Genomic DNA, 21989 nt, shown 5'->3' with positions numbered 1-21989 from the left:
CTAGACATTCCAGTCCATTCCAATTTGCCGAAGGTAAACACACGGCACAATTTTTTAGATTGGCCTCTCGCATCAGCCCTACTGCCCGGCCATAAATAGAGAATGAAAAAGGCGCTCACTTGAAGTCCAAACAAGCACTGGAAACAAAAGGAGCAGGGGGGGGGGTATACTTACCCTGTTTGAATTTGAATTCTCCAAATCATCATCCACAACATAGACATCAATACCATCTCTTGGGGGATTTGGCAATTGACCAGTTAGAACTGTTTCTTGCATTTGCCCCATTATATTTATATTATTTTGATTGCAGGGGGAGTGGGGGGAGAATTTGCAATTTGTCACATAATTTGGAAAAAAAAATATTTTTGAAGACAAAATGAAATTATTTTATCTTTCTGTGGCTCCCTCCACTCCCAAGAGTCATCGGTATGAAACTATACAAATTTAAAATGGAGATGTTGCAAATGAAATTGGATTTTTCGCAATGGGCTTCCACGCAGTACTGGAGAAAGATGTAGCTTTTTGCCAGTTACTGGACATGGAAATTAAGGCTTGATTAGACTGGCAAAAAAGGTGGTGGTTTTCTCCTTTGTTGCTGGAAACTAAAAGAAGATCAACATTCATTTTTACCATGTCTTTTTGTACAGACGACTTATGAGCTAGAGAATTGGCTTTTAAAATTCAGATACCGATGAGTTGCATCATACATAGGGGTTTGGTTCTGAGGGTCGTGCATAAATGTGAAAATTGCTTATAGCCAAAATTACCTTTCCTTTGGCTGGCAAGAGTGGCCACAAGAGGCGCCCCCCACTCCTCAACATACAACTGACTAGTGGAAGGGAGGAGGAGGAGGGTGGCAGGCAGGGACAGAATAAACCAGAAGGGGGAAGGCGGAGGAAGGTGGTCAGGAAGAGACAGGCAGAAATAAAGGCTTGAACAGATCTGGAATGGAGCTACAGCCTGTCACATAAAGTTGCATTCGCTTAAGAAAAATGTGCATTTGGTGCAATGCAACTGCACTATTGCCGATGAATGGATTGGCCGAATCCACTCCCTTGTATGTAAAAAAGAGGGGGGGGGAATTGGGCTGTGGAATGAGTCTCTACCAGACTGAGCCTATGGCCATAGACTAATTGCTATATGCCAGGAATGAGGGGCCTTTTCTCCTTCTGTGGCCCTCTCCCCAACGTTGTCAGCATATTCTGCATCTAGTAACAGACATCTTGGTGGGGTGCTGCCACTCACCTGACCTCTGTTCTATCATGTTGCTGCTTATCAGGAGGCAAAGAGTGAGGCAGCAGGGAGCTTTGGTGGTGCTAGATTCCTAGAGTGCTGGATTGGCTCTCAGAGCTTTTGTATTGCGCTGACCTCCCTGCCACTTCACCCCTTCCCCATTACCTTCTAGTAAGCAGCAACATGCCCAGTCAGAGGTTGGGTGAGCATGGCGGTCAGCAATCACAGTCTAAAGTTAGAACTAACTCTTTACAGTGGTACCTTGGGTTACATACGCTTCGGGTTACATACGCTTCAGGTTACAGACTCTGCTAACCCAGAAATAGTGCTTCAGGTTAAGAACTTTGCTTCAGGATAAAAACGGAAATCGTGCTCTGGTGGCGCGGCAGCAGCAGGAGGCCCCATTAGCTAAAGTGGTGCTTCAGGTTAAGAACAGTTTCATGTTAAGAATGGACCTCCGGAACGAATTAAGTACTTAATCCAATGTACCACTGTATTAGCAAAAACATGAACTTTGCAGACCTGGCTCATTCCTGGTGGATCTTCCTCCATGAAATCAGTTGCTGAGACTAAAGGTTCCTGACTCCCCACAGCTGTCCATGTCTCATCCTCTCCAGGGCTTTTCTCAAGCAATTGAAGACTGTGTCTATGCAGCCAATCTCTCCTCCACCATTTTCATGCCTCTCCTTGTTCCTTCCTCCCACCCTCCTGCTTCAGCTTCAGCCTCTGATTCTGTGCTTCTCTCTGCCTTTGACACCCCCAGCTCATTAAGTCCTGCTACCCCTTCAGCTTCCAACATCTCCTCTCCCTCTGATCACTCATCGTCATCCCACCACCACTCCCTGGGCTCTGAGCCTTCTTCCATTGGTGGTTTCCCAGATGATTCCTCCCACCATTCCTCTGTCTGCAACCAGTCCATGACAGGTGAGTGGCAGTGCCCCACCAACCTCTCTGCTAAAGGCTGTAGCATCCAGGAGCCTTAGTCCTTGTTGCAGTATTCCTGTAAGGGAGGTATTGGGAATCTGTGCCTTTCCAGATATTGTTGGACTCCAACTCCCACCAACCTCAGCTGGCATGGCCAATAGTCAGAGATGATGAAGGCTTTAGTCCAGCAACATCTAGAGGGCCACAGGTATCCCACCCCTGCTTTAGAGGATAAAGGGGATTGGGTACCATCATGGCTAGGGAACACTGTTTGGGGGTCAGACTCTTATTTTTTTAGCCCCAGCATCTGTTCGTTGTTGTTTACAAATCATTTTTTTTTATAGTAGAGTGATTCCCCACACCTTCATCTAGACATATCAGTAATCATATTTGCTTTGCCCACCTTCAAGAACTGTCTCCTTGTCTTGCTATCTTGAGATGACTCTTGTATCATCGTTTTCTGTGTTCCAAGGAATCATGACTTTGACTAGTAACAAAGACTTTACCCCCAGTGCAATTTACATTCTCCTTTTTAAAATGTGGCAATGCAAAAAAATGTAATTGAGCTAATTATTCCTCCAGATTAGAGGGGTTGCGAGGCCATTATTTATTTTATGCGTGCAGATAAACCACAATTTTGCATCAGTTTGCAATTTTTAAAAATGTAATCATAAAAAACCACCAGCATTTTAGGGCACACTTCTACTATGCATGCTTTTGTATGTAATTTGCTGAATATACTTGTTTTTTCAAGCAACAGATATTTTTAGTTTTATTACTTTTATCAATCACCTTCTACACCAGTTTACACATGCTTAACCAAGAAGTGCATAATACTTATTCACATTTCTTTCTTTTTTGGTGGGTTGGGGGAGACAACACCCCACCATTTCATTTCATTTTCCTGTTGAATCAATCGAGTTATTTATGGGGGGGGGGGTTAAAAAGAAAGCCTTTTGTGGATGTCTTGCAGGCATTATTTGATTAAGTTGACAATATTATGTGAGCAACGGTTGAGTACCCACCGTGCTGTTCTTTTGACCAAATTGATTTGTGTAATGAACACTTGCTCTCTCTTTGAATAGGCCTCTTGATTTAAGCAGTAATGCCAGAAAGCCGAGTGAATTTACAGCCCCCACAGCCATTCTCTTTCAATCCAGGGAGAATAGTGGTGGCAGTTCACAGAAAAGCGTAACTCAATACATTGTGCTATAAGCGCGGGGCAGAGGGAAAAAAAATAATATCGCCCAGGTTTTTGCAATATACCTATTTGATTTGATTTGTAAGCCTGATAAAAAAGCAATTGAGAAAGGTTCAGGACAAATTATATATACATACACACAGAGACACACAAACACAGCCACATGCTTTCTAAGTAGCCCAAGAAGCTATACAGAATGCATGCAGGGTACTAAATAATAATAATAAATTGCAAACTCTGTGTGTGTGTGTGTTTCTCAATTTAGAGTAGCACCACTGAAAATGAGGCAGGATCAGGATCCTGGCATAGCAGGCGGTGTAAGTCAGCTGGGATAGCTCAGTTGGTAGAGCATGAGACTCGTAATCTCAGGGCTGTGGGTTTGAGTCCCACAATGGGCAAAAGATTCCTGCATTGCAGGTGATTGTACTTAGCCTGCTTTCCTGCACAAGCTTCCCAGATCTAAACTTTAAATGTAGGAAGCTTGGGGAAAAGTTAAGGTTTGCTTGCCACTAAGCAACACCCATTCATGGTTAATTACATTAAAATATTACAGCTTGCCATGTTAATTACAAGAGAATGGAGGGACATTTCACAGGATGGCTGTTATCAATGGGTGCTCTGCTGATTGTTTAAAAACAATTTATGAACCACAGATGAAAATGGAACTGAAGCAATAATCCCAATTTTAAAAATCCCTCCATCATTTCCATTCTGAATCCCCTTTGGGTTAATATTGATACTGGCTGCTTTGTGACATAGGAAGCTGTCATGTACTGAGTCAGATCAACTGGGGCATCCAGCTTTCCCCAGCTCTGCCCGGAGACGCTGGAGCTTCAATCTGAGTGAGAGCCTTTTCTCAGTTCAGATGTAAATGCAAACTAGGCTTACTGTGAAGCTGGAAGCAAGGGATGCATGCTTTCTCATACAATGGCTCTTGGAACAACATTACATCATGGTGCTGGCTGGGGTTTAAGAGAGTTGAAGTTGAAAGCGGATGGAGACGACTCAGTTGGGAAAGGCTACTGTCTCTGCATACCAGGAAGGGGCCCATAGCTCAGTGAGTATAGCATCCCCAGCATCTCCAGGTAGGGCTGGAAGAAACTCCTTACCTGATATGCTGGAGAGCTCCTGCCAGTCAATGTAAACAATATTGAGCTAGATGGAACAAGGGTCTGAGCCAGTATAAAGCAGCTTCCTAGTTTCCTATATGGGGACACGGGTGGTGCTGTGGGTTAAACCACAGAGTCTAGGACTTGCCAATCAGAAGGTCGGCGGTTCAAATCCCCGTGACGGGTGAGCTCCCGTTGCTCGGTCCCTGCTCCTGCCAACCTAGCAGTTCGAAAGCATGTCAAAGTGCAAGTAGATAAATAGATACCGCTCCGGCGGGAAGGTAAATGGCGTTTCCGTGCACTGCTCTGGTTCTCCAGAAGCAGTTTAGTCATTCTGGCCTTATGACCCGGAAGCTGTACGCCGGCTCCCTTGGCCAATAAAGTGAGATGAGTGCCGCAACCCCATAGTCGGTCACGACTGGACCTAATGGTCAGGCATCCCTTTACCTTAGTTTCCTATATACAGGACTGTAGTCATATTCTCAACAAAGCAAAATCAGACCCAGGGGAGCAAAAAAAATAAAAGTATTGCCCCCACCGGAGACTGATCCTTGGTAGGAAAGCAACTCCACTAAAACCTGGGGCTGGTGCCACGGTGAGGAATGTAAATTGGCTAAAGAATGATAAATTAAATTTGACATACGAAGACACATTCCATTGTGAAGATGTATGCATGCCCTGCATATAGTTTTCTCTGTGCATTTGTCAATACCTAAATCAAATTTTACCAAGATTAAACTTGTGTAGCTCTGCCTTATTGATTGAGTTAGAAATGATTATGGAAAAAATGAGCCCCAGAGTCCCAGATTAAAGTAGTTGCAAAATGCATTCAACAGTCTTCAAAGAAGCAGTTTAGTTTCAACAATTGGAAATGTGGGGGAGGGGGGATGTTACCGAAATTTTCAGGCTGGGTATTCTTCAATGCTTGGTGCATGGTGCTTGTGGATGCTAATGGTGGCTTCAAGAACAGCCTCTGTGGCTTCTGTTTTGTTGGTTGGCTCTTGCTATTCACAATGCATAGATACACCCCCCCTTCCCAAACTGGACAGCTGGTCATCAATAACTGGAGTAAAATATGTAATTGTTTATCAGGCCTTTTAAATTAAAAATACAATCTCAGTGGAGCCAGTGAAAAGTCATGCAATAAATGGGTGGAAATGACCTTCTCCATAGAGATGACAAATGATGTCTCAAATCTCCAAGCTAGAAAGTAGTTGGACATTATAGCTGATGTATATAGTGCAGATTTATAGAGCAGGGCTTGCGTTGTTTCTCTCTCTTTTTCTTTCTCTCCTCTCCTAAAAAGTTCCAAGTAAGTTATGTTCCATTCGATTGTTTCAAGTTGCATGGAAGAATTCTTTGCCCGTCTGAGTGTTGGGCCACAAAATATTCAGTCTGATAAATCACAGCAGGTATGATCAGCGTCAGTGGCACAATCTGTTGAAAGGGATACAAATGGCTTTTCTTTTTGCTGTCCTGACTGCAACATTGCACCTTTCAAAGAACCTGTGCTCCTTCTGTACCGGAATTTTCTCTATTTGCATCAGGAACAGCAAATCTGTCCATTTTTGTTTCTCTCTCTTTTTCATTTTTCCAATCTTAAGTAGAGATGGAGGAGAATGTTTGGTTCACATTTAAGGGTGAACGTACCTATTTTGTACTTCCCAAAACAATATGTGAACTAAAACAGAATTATCCTTCCAGATTTGCAGGTCTCCTAATTTCGCATTGCAATTCTCCAGTCAAGTAATGTGAACAAAAAATGCATTTACTGCTGCAAAGTGTACATATAAATGCATATTTTAGTGAAGGTAACATACAAAAAGGCATTGCATTCAGGAAAATTGCTTTGCAAAAATATATGTATTGGGCAAAATTTTGCATAAAAACGTGTATATTACGAGAAATGGGCACTAAAATTCTGATGATTTTTTACGAGAACAGATATAAAATGAAATTGACACATTTGCCCAATCCTCATCTGAAATCCACTTAAATTCACTTAAATGTCTGCATGAAAATTTGTACACATTTTGGTGTGCTTGGAGGCTTCCTGCTGGAGCTTCTGGTTCTAAGAAGAAAATGGTGGGCTACACGGACCTTTGGCTATGTTCTTTGTCTGTTCTGGCTTCTAGGAAGCATTTTCTAGTTTGTTGGGTTTGTGGCTTTGGCATGTTTGGGTTAATAGCGAGGTTTTGGAATTACAACAACCTCTGTAGCTTATGTGTGTTTTCTTGGAAGTATACATCACTGTGTTGAATGGGGCTTATTTCTGAGTAAAGTATGCATATACCGTAATTGCAGCCTTTATAATGTCAGCCTGGTTAGATTGTGCTTAGCGCAACTGGCATTTCTCAGCACTCTGCAGCCTCCCCAGTTTCCCATACTTGTACTTACTCTTAAGGGGAGGACATCATGAGTAGGCCTGGGCGATAAATCACAGGACCAGTGTGTAGGGGCAGACATTGATCTGGCCAGCTTCACTCAGCGGTATATCACTGGTGAAATCATCACCGCTCGAGCCTCCGGTGCCCAGAGCACTGAGGGAGAAACAAACTAGCTGGGAGCTGGAGGCTGAGGGACTCTAAGTGGTGGAGGTTTCACCAGCGATATACCACTGGTGAAGCTGCCATCATACTCTGCCCCGGCAGAGGGAGAATCAAGCTAAACCGGAGAGGTGCCAATACAGCTTGTTTCTTCCTCTGCTTCTTGAAACTGCTTGGCTGAGGAGCGAGCTGCTGCCCTCGCCTCAGGCAAGCAGTTTTATGGAGCCACAGCCCACCACCGACTCACATGATCCTGCAGCAGGATGGGGGCTCTGTTAAAGTGCTCCCCCCTCCCCAGCTGACAGAGCCTTGACTCCGCTCCTGCTTGCATGCAAGTAGGAGCAGGATTGGGGCTGCTCAGCTGAGTAGCAGAAAGCCTGCCCTTCCCAGCTGAGATCCCCACCCTTGCCTGGCTGCCTTCTCCAGGAAGGTGCGCTGTGCCTTTCCTCGCAGAAAGACAGATCCCATCTTCCAGTTGAAGGCAACCAGGTGATGTAGGGGATCTTTGATGCTGCTGACGGGCCCAGTGCTCACCAGCAGCCTCCAGTAGCCCCTCTCCACAAGGCACAGATAGGGTGACTTTGTACCTTGTGCCTTGCAGACTTTGCCTGGGAGTGTGGGAGAGCCAGTGTGGTGTAGTGGTTAAGAGCAGTAGTCTCGTAATCTGGTGAACTGGGTTCGCTTCCCCGCTCCTCCACATGCAGTGACCTTGGGCTAGTCACACTTCTCTGAAGTCTCTCAGCCCCACTCACCTCACAGAGTGTTTGTTGTGGGGGAGGAGGGGAAAGGAGATTGTTAGCCACTTTGAGACACCTTCGGGTAGTGATAAAGCGGGATATCAAATGCAAATTCTTCTTCTTCTTCTTCTTCTTCTTCTTCTTCTTCTTCTTCTTCTTCTTCTTCTTCTTCCTGGGATGAACAACCCCTTCACTGGAGGAAAGAGGCAGCACACCCGCCTGGTCAAAGGCGAAGGCTGTCAAATGCAGAGTTTGACAGGTTCTGTGCACTTGGCTACTGCTGCTTGGTCTGTCTTCGGGGAATGGGGGGCTAGTGGGCAAGGTAGCTCACTTGCCCCACATGCCAGCAAAGGCAGAGGGAGCTTGGCCAAGGAGCCCCAAGGTCCTCCTGCTCCAGCACGAGTGGCAGGGGACTTGAGGCTTTCTTCGCTGGGGGCAGGAGCCTTTCTGCCCCCCGGCTGAGAGCAAGCTGGGGCCAGCTGTATTTGCCACAGCCCGCGAGGCACTGGGGTAAAAGCACCTCAGCTCTCACGATGAGAGCTCTCGCAGTTTCACCTGGCATCTCACCGGCTGGGGCAAATGCAGTTTTTTTCAACATCATGGTATATCACCAAACCACGATGTTTGGCTGGTGATACACGGCAATGTTGAAAACCCAACATCGCCCAGCCCTAATCATGAGATAAGTCGTCCCATGGGGCCTTTTCAGATCAGGCATTTGGGAAGGCTGTAGAGTGCTGGGCAAACATTTGAATGGGAAAAGAAACTCGCGCGATACTCACAGCCACCTCACAGTGATCAGGTAAGCTCAGCTTCACGCACCCCTAAAATTATAAAGAAATTCTAAAGTGCCCTGAGAAAGGGGTTGAAGAATTGAAGTTTCTTTTGAGAGGGAAGAATACATTTGAGAAATTGGAGGGTACAGTCACTTATTGAAATGTCACTGAAAATCACAGTCAAAGCGAGTTTGAAAGTCCTTCCACAGGCAAACCTCTCACAAATTACGAGGAAAGCCAAAAATGAATTTCAGGAAGATGAGTGAAAATTCTCAAAGGAGTTATGTGCTTTGTTAGCCTTGTTAGACCAGTTTTATACCTGATATTCCCGGTCTTCTTTTTTTGTAATGGAACTTCAATGGTGGTGGTGACTGCTGCCTTTTCCAGGGTACCCAGAATTGCCAGGAGGTCCCTTTTCAAAGATGCTTAGGTAGAATTAAAAATGGAGAAGAATTCGATTTTTTTTGCATTTTTTATTGAATTGATCCTAATTTACACCTTCTAGACCAATACATCAATCAGAATATAATGATCTTTTGAATTTCACACTACTGTATTGCTGTGGGGAAACTCCCAGACCAAAATGTGTTTGAAAATTTTGGAATAGAATATGTTTACAACTGCATGCAGTGAGATAAAGACACATTTTTAAAATATACATTCCCACACACATTTTTAAATGAACAAATGAATCACAGAATTTTTGTAGAAAAGTGATGATTTATGAAGAAACACGTGCAGAATTGACATGCACCCAAAATCTCTAGACCAGCCTTTCCTAACCTTGGTTCCCGAGATGTTGTGGGACTGCAGTTCCCATCATCCTTGAACACTGGCTGTTCTGGCTAGGAATGATGGGAGTTGTAGTCCAACAACATCTGGGGAACCAAGGCTGAGATGCTCCAATACTGAGTCATGGTCCTTCCCCTAATGGTACCAACCTTGCACAATTTATGAGAATGAAATTTTGAATAGAGATGATGATGGTGATGATGTGTATATTGGTAGTAACTTGTATACAGCAAGGGGAGATACCAGAAATGGCTCCCCAAATCTTCAGCAATCTTTGAAAAATGCACTGCCGAATGAGATGGCAGTGGGGAGGGGGAGGAGGTCAAGGAAAATCTTCCTGTGTTTTAGAAAATGCATGTGTTTATTCCATGCTTTCACTGTTTATTTGTTTGGTTTTGTGCCAGAAAATTAAGTTCATAAAGGTTCTTATGCAAAAAAGTATACACATATATATCTCTACAGTATGATTAATTAGGTATCCCACATTGTCTTGAAATTTCTAAACAGAAAAGAAAAACAGCCCAGAGCATTCTTAACATTTTGGTTTGCAAAAGATGATTAATTTTAATTTTCAGATGACATAATGAAATTAATTGCTTTCATGTTGTTGAAGCAGAAGGCCTCTAAAACTTGCTATCAGGCTACAAAATGAAAGTAATATGCATGTATATTATGGATTGTGAATGTGACTCTTTCCCAGGCAGGCTAAGGTACTATTCACTCATTTATTTCTGTTTGTTTTCCCCCTATTCCAGTCCTGACATGGAAACGTGCTCGGAGTTTGTACGTCAGATCAAACTAATTTGAACACACACTTACTGGAAATGTGTTGTCGTGTGTCGTAGATTTGCATCCATGACCAGCACCACCTAGTGGTGGAAATGGAACTGGAGTAAAGAAATGAACAAGAGGAATCTAGAGGGAGATGGGATTTCTTATTTCAGATAAAGCCCAGGAGCACCTCAGAGGCTTCTTATATCCTCACTGCCAGCTTTTCTCCTCCCTGGCCATCACATGGGCATTCTTACTCTGACTCTGAGCTTCCCACCAGCTCCCCTGCCACTGATTCTTGAGGTCCAAGGGCTGAAGGTCGGAAATTGGGTATCAAGGCAGGACCTCACCTCTGGAGCTCCCTGTCTAATTAACATTTAGGCAGGCACCTTTGCTGTATTGTTTTCAGTGCTTGCTAAAACTTTTTTGGTTTAGGAAAGCCAGCCTGGATTCACAATTTTAAAATCAATTTTAACATGTTATTTTATTCTGTTGTTGGCATCTGTCTGTTTCGAGAGTCAATGGAGTGTGCCTCCCAGGGTTAGCAGCACCAAAGTGATTTCCAATGGCAGAGCTAGCTGCATGGGTGCCCAGAGCGGTAGCCATGCCATGCACTGGGGGGAGGGTAATCTGTGAGTTGCGCGGGGGGGGCATGTGATCCACGGAGCACAACGGTGGTAGTTGAGAGATCCGCGGCGCGCAATGTCAGTGGTGGGCGATCTGCGTGGGGGGGGGGTGAGCCACCATGCACGGGGCGGCAGGGTGAGCCCCCGCGGTGTTCCTTTTTGTCACCCCCTCACTGGTGACACCTGGGGCGGACCGCCCCCACTGCCCCCCTCTTTTTTATTTTAAAAAATCATTTTTATTAATTTTTCCATTTTAACAATCCAATGCAATCACATTAAATATTCCAAATTATACATACATATATATATATATATATATATATATATATATATATATATATATATATATATATATCAAATAATCCAAATATTCTGCCAAATTATAATTTTTTTAATGGGACTTCCCAAGCTTCAAGTTCGGAGGGTTCTGATCATCTCATATCTCTACTGCTTTTCACAGTCATTTCCAATAGTTCCTCTAATTCTTTCTGTTGTTAACCTTCCTTTTTTCATGGCCTCTGAGTTGTTCCCACAAGCGAGTTGAAACAAGCAATGATGTGTTTCTGTGTGGATTTTATGTCCCATTGCCCCCCTTCCTACGCCCTTGGTGACCTTCCCCAGGGCACAAAAGTATGGAGGTCCTGGGATGCCCAGAGAGCACAATGTGAGCCGAAGGAAATCAGAGCACTACGTTTGGCACCAGCTTGGCTGCTGGAGTTGCTGGAAGCAGGCGCACAAGCACCATCCAACCATCTTAGGGACACCATTCTGGATCTGTGTAGGGCTTAGCCCTTAGCCTTTTCTTCTCTCCAGGATATCCCACAAGGCAGGGGTTTAGAAACAGAGTTTTCCTTCTCCTAGATGGACTTCCTTCCCAGGTTGATGAGCCCCATTTAGCGTGTATATTCATTATATAACCAAATTGTTTATTTATAGTTTGATACATTTAATGCCCATTTGTTTTGTGACATTTGATTTTATCTGAATTTCTAATGCATCTTTTATATTGTTTTATGTAAAAGTGTTTAGAGCCTTTTGTTAAGAGGTACACGAACCTTTTCAAATAAATGATTTAATTTAAATTGTCAGAGAGGCTGTCAAGGGGCTCAACAAGATGTCAGTGAGGGGTTTGTCAGTTTTACTCATTGTGGATCCACAGAAATGAATGGGCAGTTCATTTCTGGATTGAGTTTAAGGTGTTCACACTAATGCTTGGGGAACCCTCAGGAATGGTGTTGGGGACAGAGTGGTCAAAGACCACCTGAAAGGAAGGGGTTCAAAAGCAGAGGGTAAGTTCTATTCAGAACAGACCCACTGAAATGAATGGACCTATGTTAGCCATGTCCATCGATTTAAATGGGTCGACCATGAGTAGGATTAGCAGCGCATGAACCACAGAGCTTCCACATCTGATCCTACTGGACCAGGAGGACCATATGCAAGAAGACACACAGCTTCCTAACTGATGTTATTTATTCAGTTGACCAGTCTCCCCGTCCCTTTCTTGTTTATCCATTCATGAACACCAGTTTCCAGAGGAAATACAGGTCTGGTGTAACGAAGCAATGCTGGAAGCCTGGCTAACTTTCTTTTCTCTCCCTTCCCGCGTTCCATCCCATCCCCACCCCCCGCTTGAATTTTTTTTAGCAGACAGACGATGCAGCACAGACCGACGGACAGCAACAGACACAATCTTCTGAAAACACAGAAAACAAATCACAGCCGAAGCGGCTGCATGTCTCAAATATACCCTTCAGATTCCGGGATCCAGACCTCAGACAAATGTTTGGGGTAAGTACTTTGTATTATTACACATTTTGCGTAATAGCATTTTAAAGTTGTGAACCGCCCTGAGATCTACGGATGAAGGGGCGGTAAACAAATTTAATAAATAAATTAAATAAATAAATAAAATACTGGATTACATTTGCATTTAAAAAGAAGAAAAAGGTCCTCTTCAGATTGTAACCTCACACTTACTAAGTTTTGAATGTGCACCACCAGTCCTATAAATAGGGCTCGAGCCAGATGCAACTTCAGGAACATCTCAGTAGCTGCAGCTTCTTTATATGTTCTCAATGGGTCAAGGGGGTCTAGGTCTCACTCCATGGGGCAGGGTCTGTGTCAAGCACTTATTCTTAACCAAGAACCTGTGGGCAGATCCATATCAGACATGTAAAGCACAGACCATTCACATTTAAAACATATGACTCCCCCAAGAATCCTGGGAACTGTAGGTTGTTAAGGATGTTGGCATATATTAAGGGGGTCATATGTTTTAAATGTGCATTGGCTTTGCTTTAAAAATCTGGTGTGGATCTGCCTGCAGGTTCTCGACTAAGAATAAGCTGCTGGGATTCTTTGAGGGAAGTTATGTGCTTTAAATGCACATTGAGTGTGCTTTAATTCATGGTGTGGATCTGTCCTCAGACAGTTGAAGCAGCTTCCAGTGTTGGTTTCATGGATCCATCGAAACCACCTCAGAAGAAAACAGCAACAAAGGTCGAGTACACAACATACACCAAAAGCAAATTTAACACACACATACACCAAAGAATCCTGGGAACTTCAATTTATCCCCCACAGAGCTGCAACTCCAAATGCCCTTAAGAAACTACAGTTCCCAGGATTCATGGAGGAGGGGGATTGCATTTTCAATATCTGGTGTGTACACAGCCAAAAAGTCATGTACCACATCAAAGACTAACAGATCTGTTTGTGTTTAAGGGGCAATATGACAGATGAAGGCTGCAGTCTGAATCCCCACTTGCCTAGGAGAATCCCCATTGAATTCAACAGGACTTAATTTTGAATAGTTGATGCAGGGCCGTCTTTAGCATATGCTGTGCTGGGGTGCCCAGCACCACCAATTTCTTTGGGGGGGGGGCAGGCCAAAGTTGTTGAGCTTTTTAGAGAGCAGCTCAGGAGCTCAGAGTTGCTTAGCTTTTGGGGGGTCACACAACTCTCCCCCATGCCGTTGCAAGAGGAGAGCAATCCTTCCTCTGGGTGGGAAGCTACATTCCTCATGTGAGCAGTGTGCACCGGGCAGCCCTCTCGATGGCCCACGAATCCCAAGCGTGCAGGAGGGTGGAGCCATCCGGCTGCCTCAGCATCCGCAGCAGAAAAGCCTGTGGCGCTCTGATGGGCTCCGCTCTGCTCGGCCTGAGACTCTCGGCCTGGCGCCCCTGAGAGCCTGGCGCCCAGGTGCCCTGCACCCCTAGGGCCTATGGGTAAGCCGGCCCTGAGTTGGTGTACTGGAAAGTGTCAAATGGCAAAAATGGGTCATATAAAAAAGGGGTAAAAAGGAACTGATGCAGAAATGTGCCAAACTGAATTTAAGATTAGAAAGATGAGAAACCTTGAGAAAACAAGGTTTCTTGCAGTAATTATAACAGGGAACCCCACTTTACGGGTTCCTCCTGCACATGAGATGCTCCCCAGCATGGAACAAGGGTCACACCATCAACCTGAATGGAATCTTCATCTCCACATACACCAAGTGGTGCATAGGAACATGCTTACTTGAAGTGCATAGAGTAGACTGCAAACAGGGATGTTTGTATGTGCAGAGATGAATCTGCTGGTAGCTGTTTTTATTAGCTGCACTTCAGAATGCAGTTATTTTCTTACACTATAGAATCCTCAAAGTGTCTAAAAATCTTCTTTTGCATTTATATGTTTCTATTGCATTGGTGGGGGGGGGGGTTATGTTTAAAAATGCTTATGTGATTTCTTCTTCTTTTTTTTTTGTTTCCTTGCAGCAATTTGGTAAAATCTTAGATGTTGAAATTATTTTTAATGAGCGAGGCTCAAAGGTAAGCAGTTGAATACACCTGTGGCAATGTTGAATTTGTTTGAAGTATTCAATACAAATAAGAGGAAGCAATTGCAGCACTGTAATAAACCCTTTCTAAATATCCACTTCAACAGAAGCACCTATTGGGCTGCTTCCCCCCACCCCCCCACTTTCTTTCTTGTCAATTTCCCAAACAGCGTGAAATTCATTGGCCTAATTTTGAATCCCTTTAAAGGGGATAATTTTAACTACGATAAACTGTCACCAGTTAAAGGGGAATATTGCCTTCTGCTTTTAAATATAATCAAGTGTTGTCTGCTGATTCTCTCTCCCATCCCTGATAATTGCCTTACTCATTTGGTGAAATTAGTTCAAGCTTGCAAGGGGGAAAAAAGATTGTTAGAATAGGTATATATTCTGCTCTTGAAATGGAAGCAAGTAATATAATCTAATATCCTCTGGAGTAATTACTTGATCAAGTGTGATTTTTTTTTCCAGATTATGAAAGTGCAGCTGCTATCCTGCTTAGTTAAAACTTTCAAAATGTTGCTAACCTTTTTGAATTCAGTTTCTGTGTTGCTTGAGCAAAACAAGAGACAAAGGCTGCAATCCTTTACCCAGTGATTTAGATCAATGGGACTTACTTTAGAGCAGGTGTGGGGAATGTTTGCCCCTCCAGATATTGCTGAACTCCAACTCCCATCAGCCCCAGCAACCATGGTCAGTCACCTGGGAAGAAGAGAGCTATAGTTCAGCAACACCTCTGCTTTAGAGGCTGGAGTACCTGTGACCTTTCAGAAGTTGTTGGACTACAACTTCCATTAGCCTTGACCCTTGGTCATGCTGGCCGGGGTTGATGGGAACTGGAGTGCAACAATATCTGGAGGGTCACAGGTTCCTCATCCCTGGTCTACACTGTTTGGAATTGGCTGCTTTAACACCCTTTCCCCAATTTTGCTTAAAAGGAATGCAGCCTGAATCACGGAGTCTCTTAATAGCTGCTTCACTCTTGGTTTGGACATACAGGTTATCCACCCGATGGGGTGCAGAAGTAAGCTTTGGGCTCACATTCTCAGTAGTGGGTGGTGTGATGGAATAGTGGAGCTCACCTTGCTTCTGGTTGGTTGCACTGCGTTGCTTGCTGGGAGTCATAGGGGAGGGGGAAGAGGGAAGGTTGGTGCATTCCAAGTGCACCCGATTGGATGGACGTAGCCAGGATTTATGTTAGGGGCAGAATCTCAGTTAAATATTTTTATTGATTTACTTGATGGGGGCGGCAGCTGCCCCCCTGCCCCCCTTGGCTATGCCTGTGCCAGATGGGCTCCACCGGTGTGTTTGCGTGGTGCCAACCACATCCACCCCCCCTTTATCTCCTAGTAAACTCCAATGATGTTGCCAACTGGGGGTCAGGTAAGCCCTGCCACCCCACTCCACTATCTCCTACTCTTCAACATTCATATAACCAGTAATGAAAGTTGAGGCCTTGGTGTGGCACTGTGAGTTTGACCTGTGAGACCTACACAGTTCTCATCTATTAGCATGAGGATGGGGAGTCGTCTTCTGCACCATGTCACATGGATAATCTAGGTGCCCAGACCTCTTGTGAATTGTCTGTAGGAAAGGAGAGGTAGTCCTCAGTTGCTGGCCTCCATCTGAACATGGACATTTGGGTACCAAAAGCCCTTTGCCCTTTTCTTGCCCATTTAGGCTTTGCCCATGTCCCTGTCCCAACTTGCTCCCACTAGGAAAGCAATTCTGACTGTGCACAAGTGAGATTTCACTGTGATTTTGGTGCTACTGCTGAGGGCAGAATCCTAAGATCTGTTGCACCTGTACTACCTGAAGAGTCCATATACCAGTATTACAGAAATGGAATGAATTCTCTTCAGAGCATGCTACCCCACACAGGAGGTCAACGCCTTCCATTTGAAAGAAAACTTGTCTGCCCCCCTCCAGATGTTATTGGATTCCATCTTCCATCAACCACCATGGCCATTGGTCAGTGATGAAGGGAGATGGTCTCCAACAACATCAGGGGCCCATATGTTCTCCACCTCTGTTTTAAAGAATACAGTTCTATACCATCCCTCCCTTCTAGTCATGCAGTTTTATTCTGAGGGAGGAGAGTTAACAGGGGTGGGAATGTCTAGTGTCTCACATTGTTTGAAAAGTTGGACTATATTTATGTATACAATGTTTTACTTGTCTTTTTTTGTAATAACTGAAATATTAAATTTCTCTGTCAGTACTAGATGAGATATTTGGAAGCTTAAAGTGCAAGTTCATATCTGTTGGAACATTCATTTAATAACGGTAGCAAAGTTAGATGGTATGAATTGCTTAAAGCACTATACTAAGCAAATGCTGAATTAGTAATGCAGAATTTTGCACTGCTGGGTGGAATCAGTCCCGCCACTTCTACCTTGGTGCAAGATGGGAATCATGGCTACACAACTCATTTCATTGCAGGCAGTAGATGGGGGAGGACAGCCCAAAGCGGCTCTGCTTAGAGGCAAGATCCACAGGCAAGGAGCATGGCAAAGTTATTCTATGAGGGCTGGAAAGAGAGGTACTCAAGGTCCCCCAGAAAAGCCAAGGGTTATGGTTGATCTATATTTGTGTCAGCCATGCTCTGGTCAAGTTAGGGAAGAGGCAAGGTTAGGGAGGAGGCAAGGTCCTTGGCCCAACATGGTGCCCCTCTGGATGCTTTGGACCACATCCCCCAACATCCCTGACAATTTGTCGTGCTGGCTGGAGCTAGTGGGGCTGGTGGGAACATCTGGAAAGCACCAGACTGGGGAAGGCAGTCAGCGGTGAAGCAGAGTTCTCTGGCAAGGTGGGTTAGGCAGGGAGAAGAGATAAAGATCAGAAGCACAGACCAAAGGAAGGGGCTCAGCTCACGAGTAAGAGCAGGTTCAATTCCCCACATCTCCAGTTGGACTGGAAATGTCCTCTGTGTGAAACCCTGAGAAGCAACTGCTGGGGAATATGTGGTTCCTCCAGATGTTGTTGAACTTCACCTTCCATCATCCCTGAACATTGGCTGTGATGGTTGGGGCTGAGAGGAGTTCAGCAATAACTGGAGGTGGAGAGATTCCCCACCCCCTGGGCTAAGGCATCTCAATCCTAGTGTTGTGTCCTTGGGCTTGCATTGTGAAAATAGGTGGTTCTGAAGAAATCCCCGTGAAGGTCATCATACTGAGATTGCTATTACTGTGTTATTCTATGATCATAATTCCAGAGAGAACAAGCGAGAGTTTACTTAGTTTTCCATTGAGACTCTTCAAGTTCCCTTATTAGGCATGAGTCCATGGACAACCAAGAATAAGTGCACAGATCTGCTGCCTGCTTTGAAATAAATGGAAGCCTTTCTTGTAGGTGTTGGTGGTGAATCCAGAGCATTTATTTAAATTCCCATTCTGATAAGAATGGCTGGGGTGAAGCAGGCTTCTGTCCTCGGTCTAGGAGTGCTGATTTTTGCAGTTGCCATTTCATTAGAAGTGAGTTGCCAGAAGGGTGCGATGGGTTGTATCCAGTAGTACTCTTACTCAGACGAGACCCATTAAAATGAATTGTCATACCAAACCTAGGTTCATTCATTTCAATGGGTCTACTCTGAGAAGAATTCAATTGGCTATCACCCTTTCCTTATGTGTAGCCCACAAGCTTCAGGTGTCCTCAAGGGGTGTGGCAGCTGCTGAGATCATCACAAACTGCACCTTTGGAGGCTACTGCTTGATTCCTGCTGCCTGGGGATTGCAAAAGTTGGTGACCTGCTTCCACCCAAAGTATAGCACTTTAGGCAAATCTATACAGATTTTGGAGCAACAGTGGGCTCATTCATATACAGCCCTGGCATATATATCCAATGTGCAGTGGGGGGTTGTTGGGGGAAGATGCACATTTTCAACCCCACCACCAGCATCTTAGAGAGGTTGTTTAGTGTGAACCTGGACCATCCACCGTCATCTTTACAGTGGAGAAATGACATGGGCACAAATGACATGTGCACAATATAGGTCTTGATTTACACTAAACATCTGATGTGTGTGTTGATAGTGGGGTGTTGCAGATGTGCAAGGTGTGCTCACCCTCCACTGAATGTTGTGCACGTATGCCAAGCCTGTATAACAATCAACCCAGAACCTGATGCATGGACATTATTCTTATTTTAAAATGAAGTGAATAAGGAGGATGAAAACATGGTCTCATTCAGAGATACCCAACATGGTGTCCTCCAGACATTGTTGGGCTGCAACTCCCATCAGCCTTAGCCAGCAAGACAATGATGGTCTGAGATGATGGGAGCTCTGGACCGATAGTTTCTGAAGGACATCATGCTGCCTGCCTCTGGCCTAGCCAAACCTGGGTCGAGCTGTTTGCATTTCTGAATTCTGTTCTTTATTTATTCATGTCACACAATTATGTTTGATCTTTTTCTAAGAGTCAGGAAGTTTCTGCTCAGTTCCAAGCCCTATTTTCTTTCATTAGCGGTCCTTGCATTTTGTTTTGTTTTCCTGAGACCCCTCCTTTTTTTCTTTTTTCTTTTCTTTAAAGACAAAAAAAGTAAATATTATAGATTTCACCAAAATTTATAAAAACAACCCTAGTGTGTTGCATGTGAAAAAATATGTTTCTTTGCTTCACAATGGCATGAAGGAACTAGTCCAAAGTTCTAGATGAGGTTTGCATTTTGGTGTTGAAATTTGTGCACAAAGTTTTGGTTTGTCTTACTATTTGGTTGAGTCGACTCTGCATGCCATTCAAAGTGAGCCAACTTTCTTTTCCCTCGCCATTCCCTTTTTATTTGTTTGTTTGTTTTCCTATGTGATGACATGGTTCCATTGGTTTAGGATTTTCCTTTCCTTTCTTTTTTGTTAGATTTCCTTCCCTCCTCCCCCCCCGCCCCCCGCAGCGACAATTTAGATAACCAAACCAATAAATAAAAGTGAAAGGTATTTGGTGTTCATCCTTTGACTTTCTTCAGGGGATATTTAACTGATGAAAAGAGAGACAGAGAGAGAAAAGTTGTTCACGTTGGTCGCTTTATTAATTGCACATCTCGGTACGATTATAATTTTTATTTTTCTAATTTGCATGTTGCAGAAATGAAGAAGGAACAAGAACCTTTTTAATTAAAGAGAGAGAGAGAGGGAGAGAGAGAGAGAGAAAGACAAAGAAAATAAGCAAAGAAGTGGTCATTGTCTGAAATAATGATATGCACGTTATTTTCCCCCCTTCTCCCACCTGCATGCAGGGATTTGGTTTCGTTACTTTCGAAAATAGTGCTGATGCCGAAAGGGCGAGGGAGAAATTACACGGCACCGTGGTAGAGGGCCGTAAAATCGAGGTGCATGTTAAAAATATTTTCCTTTTCATCTTTTTTATAAATGTCTGCCTCACTCTCATTTGTTGTTTCAGATGCATCATAAGTGTCTCTGGTGTGCTTCCCTTTTCCCTTCCCATAGTTTTTTCTATATATATATATATACATATGTATATAGATTCATATATGTATACATATATATTTATTTATATATATATACACATATATACACAACACACACACATATGTATGTATATATAAATAAAGATAATTTGGCCTTCCTTGGGTTTACTTTTAATTTTCCTTTCTTTTCTTTTTATTTTACTTTTGGATCAATTTATTTTGTAACTCTTACCATCATCCTTATTGCTGAAAGCTGTATGGCAGAAGTGTGAGAAGCTTTTAACCGTTTTGCTGTGATCTGAAAGGTTTTGTTAACTCAATGGGTGCAATAGATTTTTTTTTCTAAAAAAAAGAAACAAAAATTGGAAAAAGAAAGAAAACCACACCAAAAATTAAGCGACAAAGCAAAAAAATAATAACAAAATTAAGGTCGGTTTTGGTTTATTTTTATTTATTTCTTTATTTATTATTTTATTTGTTTGCTTTCACTGCAGGGTTGAGGCAGGATCTACAGTGGCTTTCAAAACTATTCCCATTTGGAAATCAAATAAATTCTGCAAACTAAATACAATTTTTTTTTGGGGGGCGGGTTGGAGTCTAAAATGTTGGTTTTCATTTTGGACAAGTTCCCAGTTAAATTTTCCATTGGGGGTGTAATGGGAGGGGCTAAGCCTATGAATATTTATTTATACCACCACTGGATCCCCTTCAACACTGAATTGTATTTGTTAGAATTTTAAAAGAAAAAGAGAGCGAGAAAAAAACAAAAACCAATTGAAAATGCTGTCGTCTTTTGAGTAAGATGTTGCATGTTTTGCCTTTTCCATTTTCCCCTCCTTCGACGGTAGCGCTTAGGGCCCTCACCAAACTCTCAGTAACCATGGTAACTGTATACATACCCCATGCTGGCGATGGTGCTGAATGGTAAGTGGGAAAGTCCATCCGCCGTTTCACGTATCTTTTTAAAGCGCTGATATATATATATATATACCACGTGGATTTTTTTGACTTGTCGTATTAAGTTTTCTTGATGCTCTCTTCTCTATATTTTTTTATCTATATCGGTACGCCTGTAAATTTGAGTGTCTGTTTTAAGCAAGCCTTGGAGACACTGACTGGATTGAGGATATGACTTTTGCGCACATCTTACTCAGATTGTTAACTTCCATATCGTGTTAAATAATGCACCCTCTTTTTTATCCTTTTGTTAGCTGTGGTTTTGAAAGCTTGAATGATTTTGTTAGTTTTCTTGCAATGAATCAAATGAGGCTCATGTCTTCCCAGTGTTGAATGCTACATGTTGCTTTCCCCAATGAATCCTCTCTTTGAAAGGGTTATGTTGCACAATGCTAAGATCCGTTTGTCCTTTTTATTTATTTATTTCCTTCCTTTCTTCCTTTTGGAAATTTAATTTCTCCCCCTGTACCTTGTCTCTTCCCCCCTTCTACTCCACTGCATGCCCCTTCATACAGTGTTTTTCCTTTTTTCTGTTTTGAAATATTTTGTTGTTTCAGTGTTACCATGGAACAAGATGCATGCTTTTAAATCTTCAATTATGCAAAACCTTTTTTAATTTGCTTTTAATGTCTCTTTATTAAAGTTTAAAGGAGATGATGTTATTTTATTGAAATGATTTGGAAGTGTTTTTTTATATATATACAAATGGCAATGACAGTAAATGTAATTATAAATAGTTTTTTTCCCTTTTGTTATGCACTTTCTGCTATTTCTTATTATTTTTTATTTGGGGGGCATATATTAAATTGCATTTATACATGACTAATACCAATAGTAATGCATGCCTTTCATTAGTATCATGGACATTCCTCTATTGAAGAAATGGCACTGATTTACTTTTCTATGTGCTTAGGTAAATAATGCAACAGCTCGAGTCATGACAAATAAGAAAACAGTCAACCCTTATACGAATGGTAAGTACATGAAATGTGTGTTCTGGGGGTATTCCTTTTCCAATGTTCTTGTTATTGTTTTATTTATATACTGCTTTTTTGACTCAAAGTGGCTAATG

The 21989-nt window shown here is 43.1% G+C and overlaps 1 protein-coding gene across 35 annotated transcripts in view; it reads left to right on the top strand.

Annotated features, from left to right (window-relative positions):
* RBFOX1 (RNA binding fox-1 homolog 1) overlaps nt 1–21989 on the top strand; it is a 1477709-nt gene that overhangs the window by 1346480 nt on the left and 109240 nt on the right. For 34 of the 35 annotated variants that reach the window (XM_082199142.1, XM_082199117.1, XM_082199144.1 and 31 more), the window contains 4 exons: nt 12363–12506; nt 14477–14530; nt 19769–19861; nt 21831–21891. In XM_082199142.1, coding sequence (XP_082055268.1) covers nt 12363–12506; nt 14477–14530; nt 19769–19861; nt 21831–21891 — 352 coding nt within the window. The remainder of the gene's footprint in view (nt 1–12362; nt 12507–14476; nt 14531–19768; nt 19862–21830; nt 21892–21989) is intronic. The other variant, XM_082199122.1, reaches the window with a different exon arrangement.

Source organism: Podarcis vaucheri (assembly GCF_965113315.1).
Source record: "Podarcis vaucheri genome assembly, chromosome: 14".
NCBI lineage: Eukaryota > Metazoa > Chordata > Lepidosauria > Squamata > Lacertidae > Podarcis > Podarcis vaucheri.
Note: the sequence above shows the minus strand (reverse complement) of the source record. Positions and strands in the feature narration are given on the sequence as shown.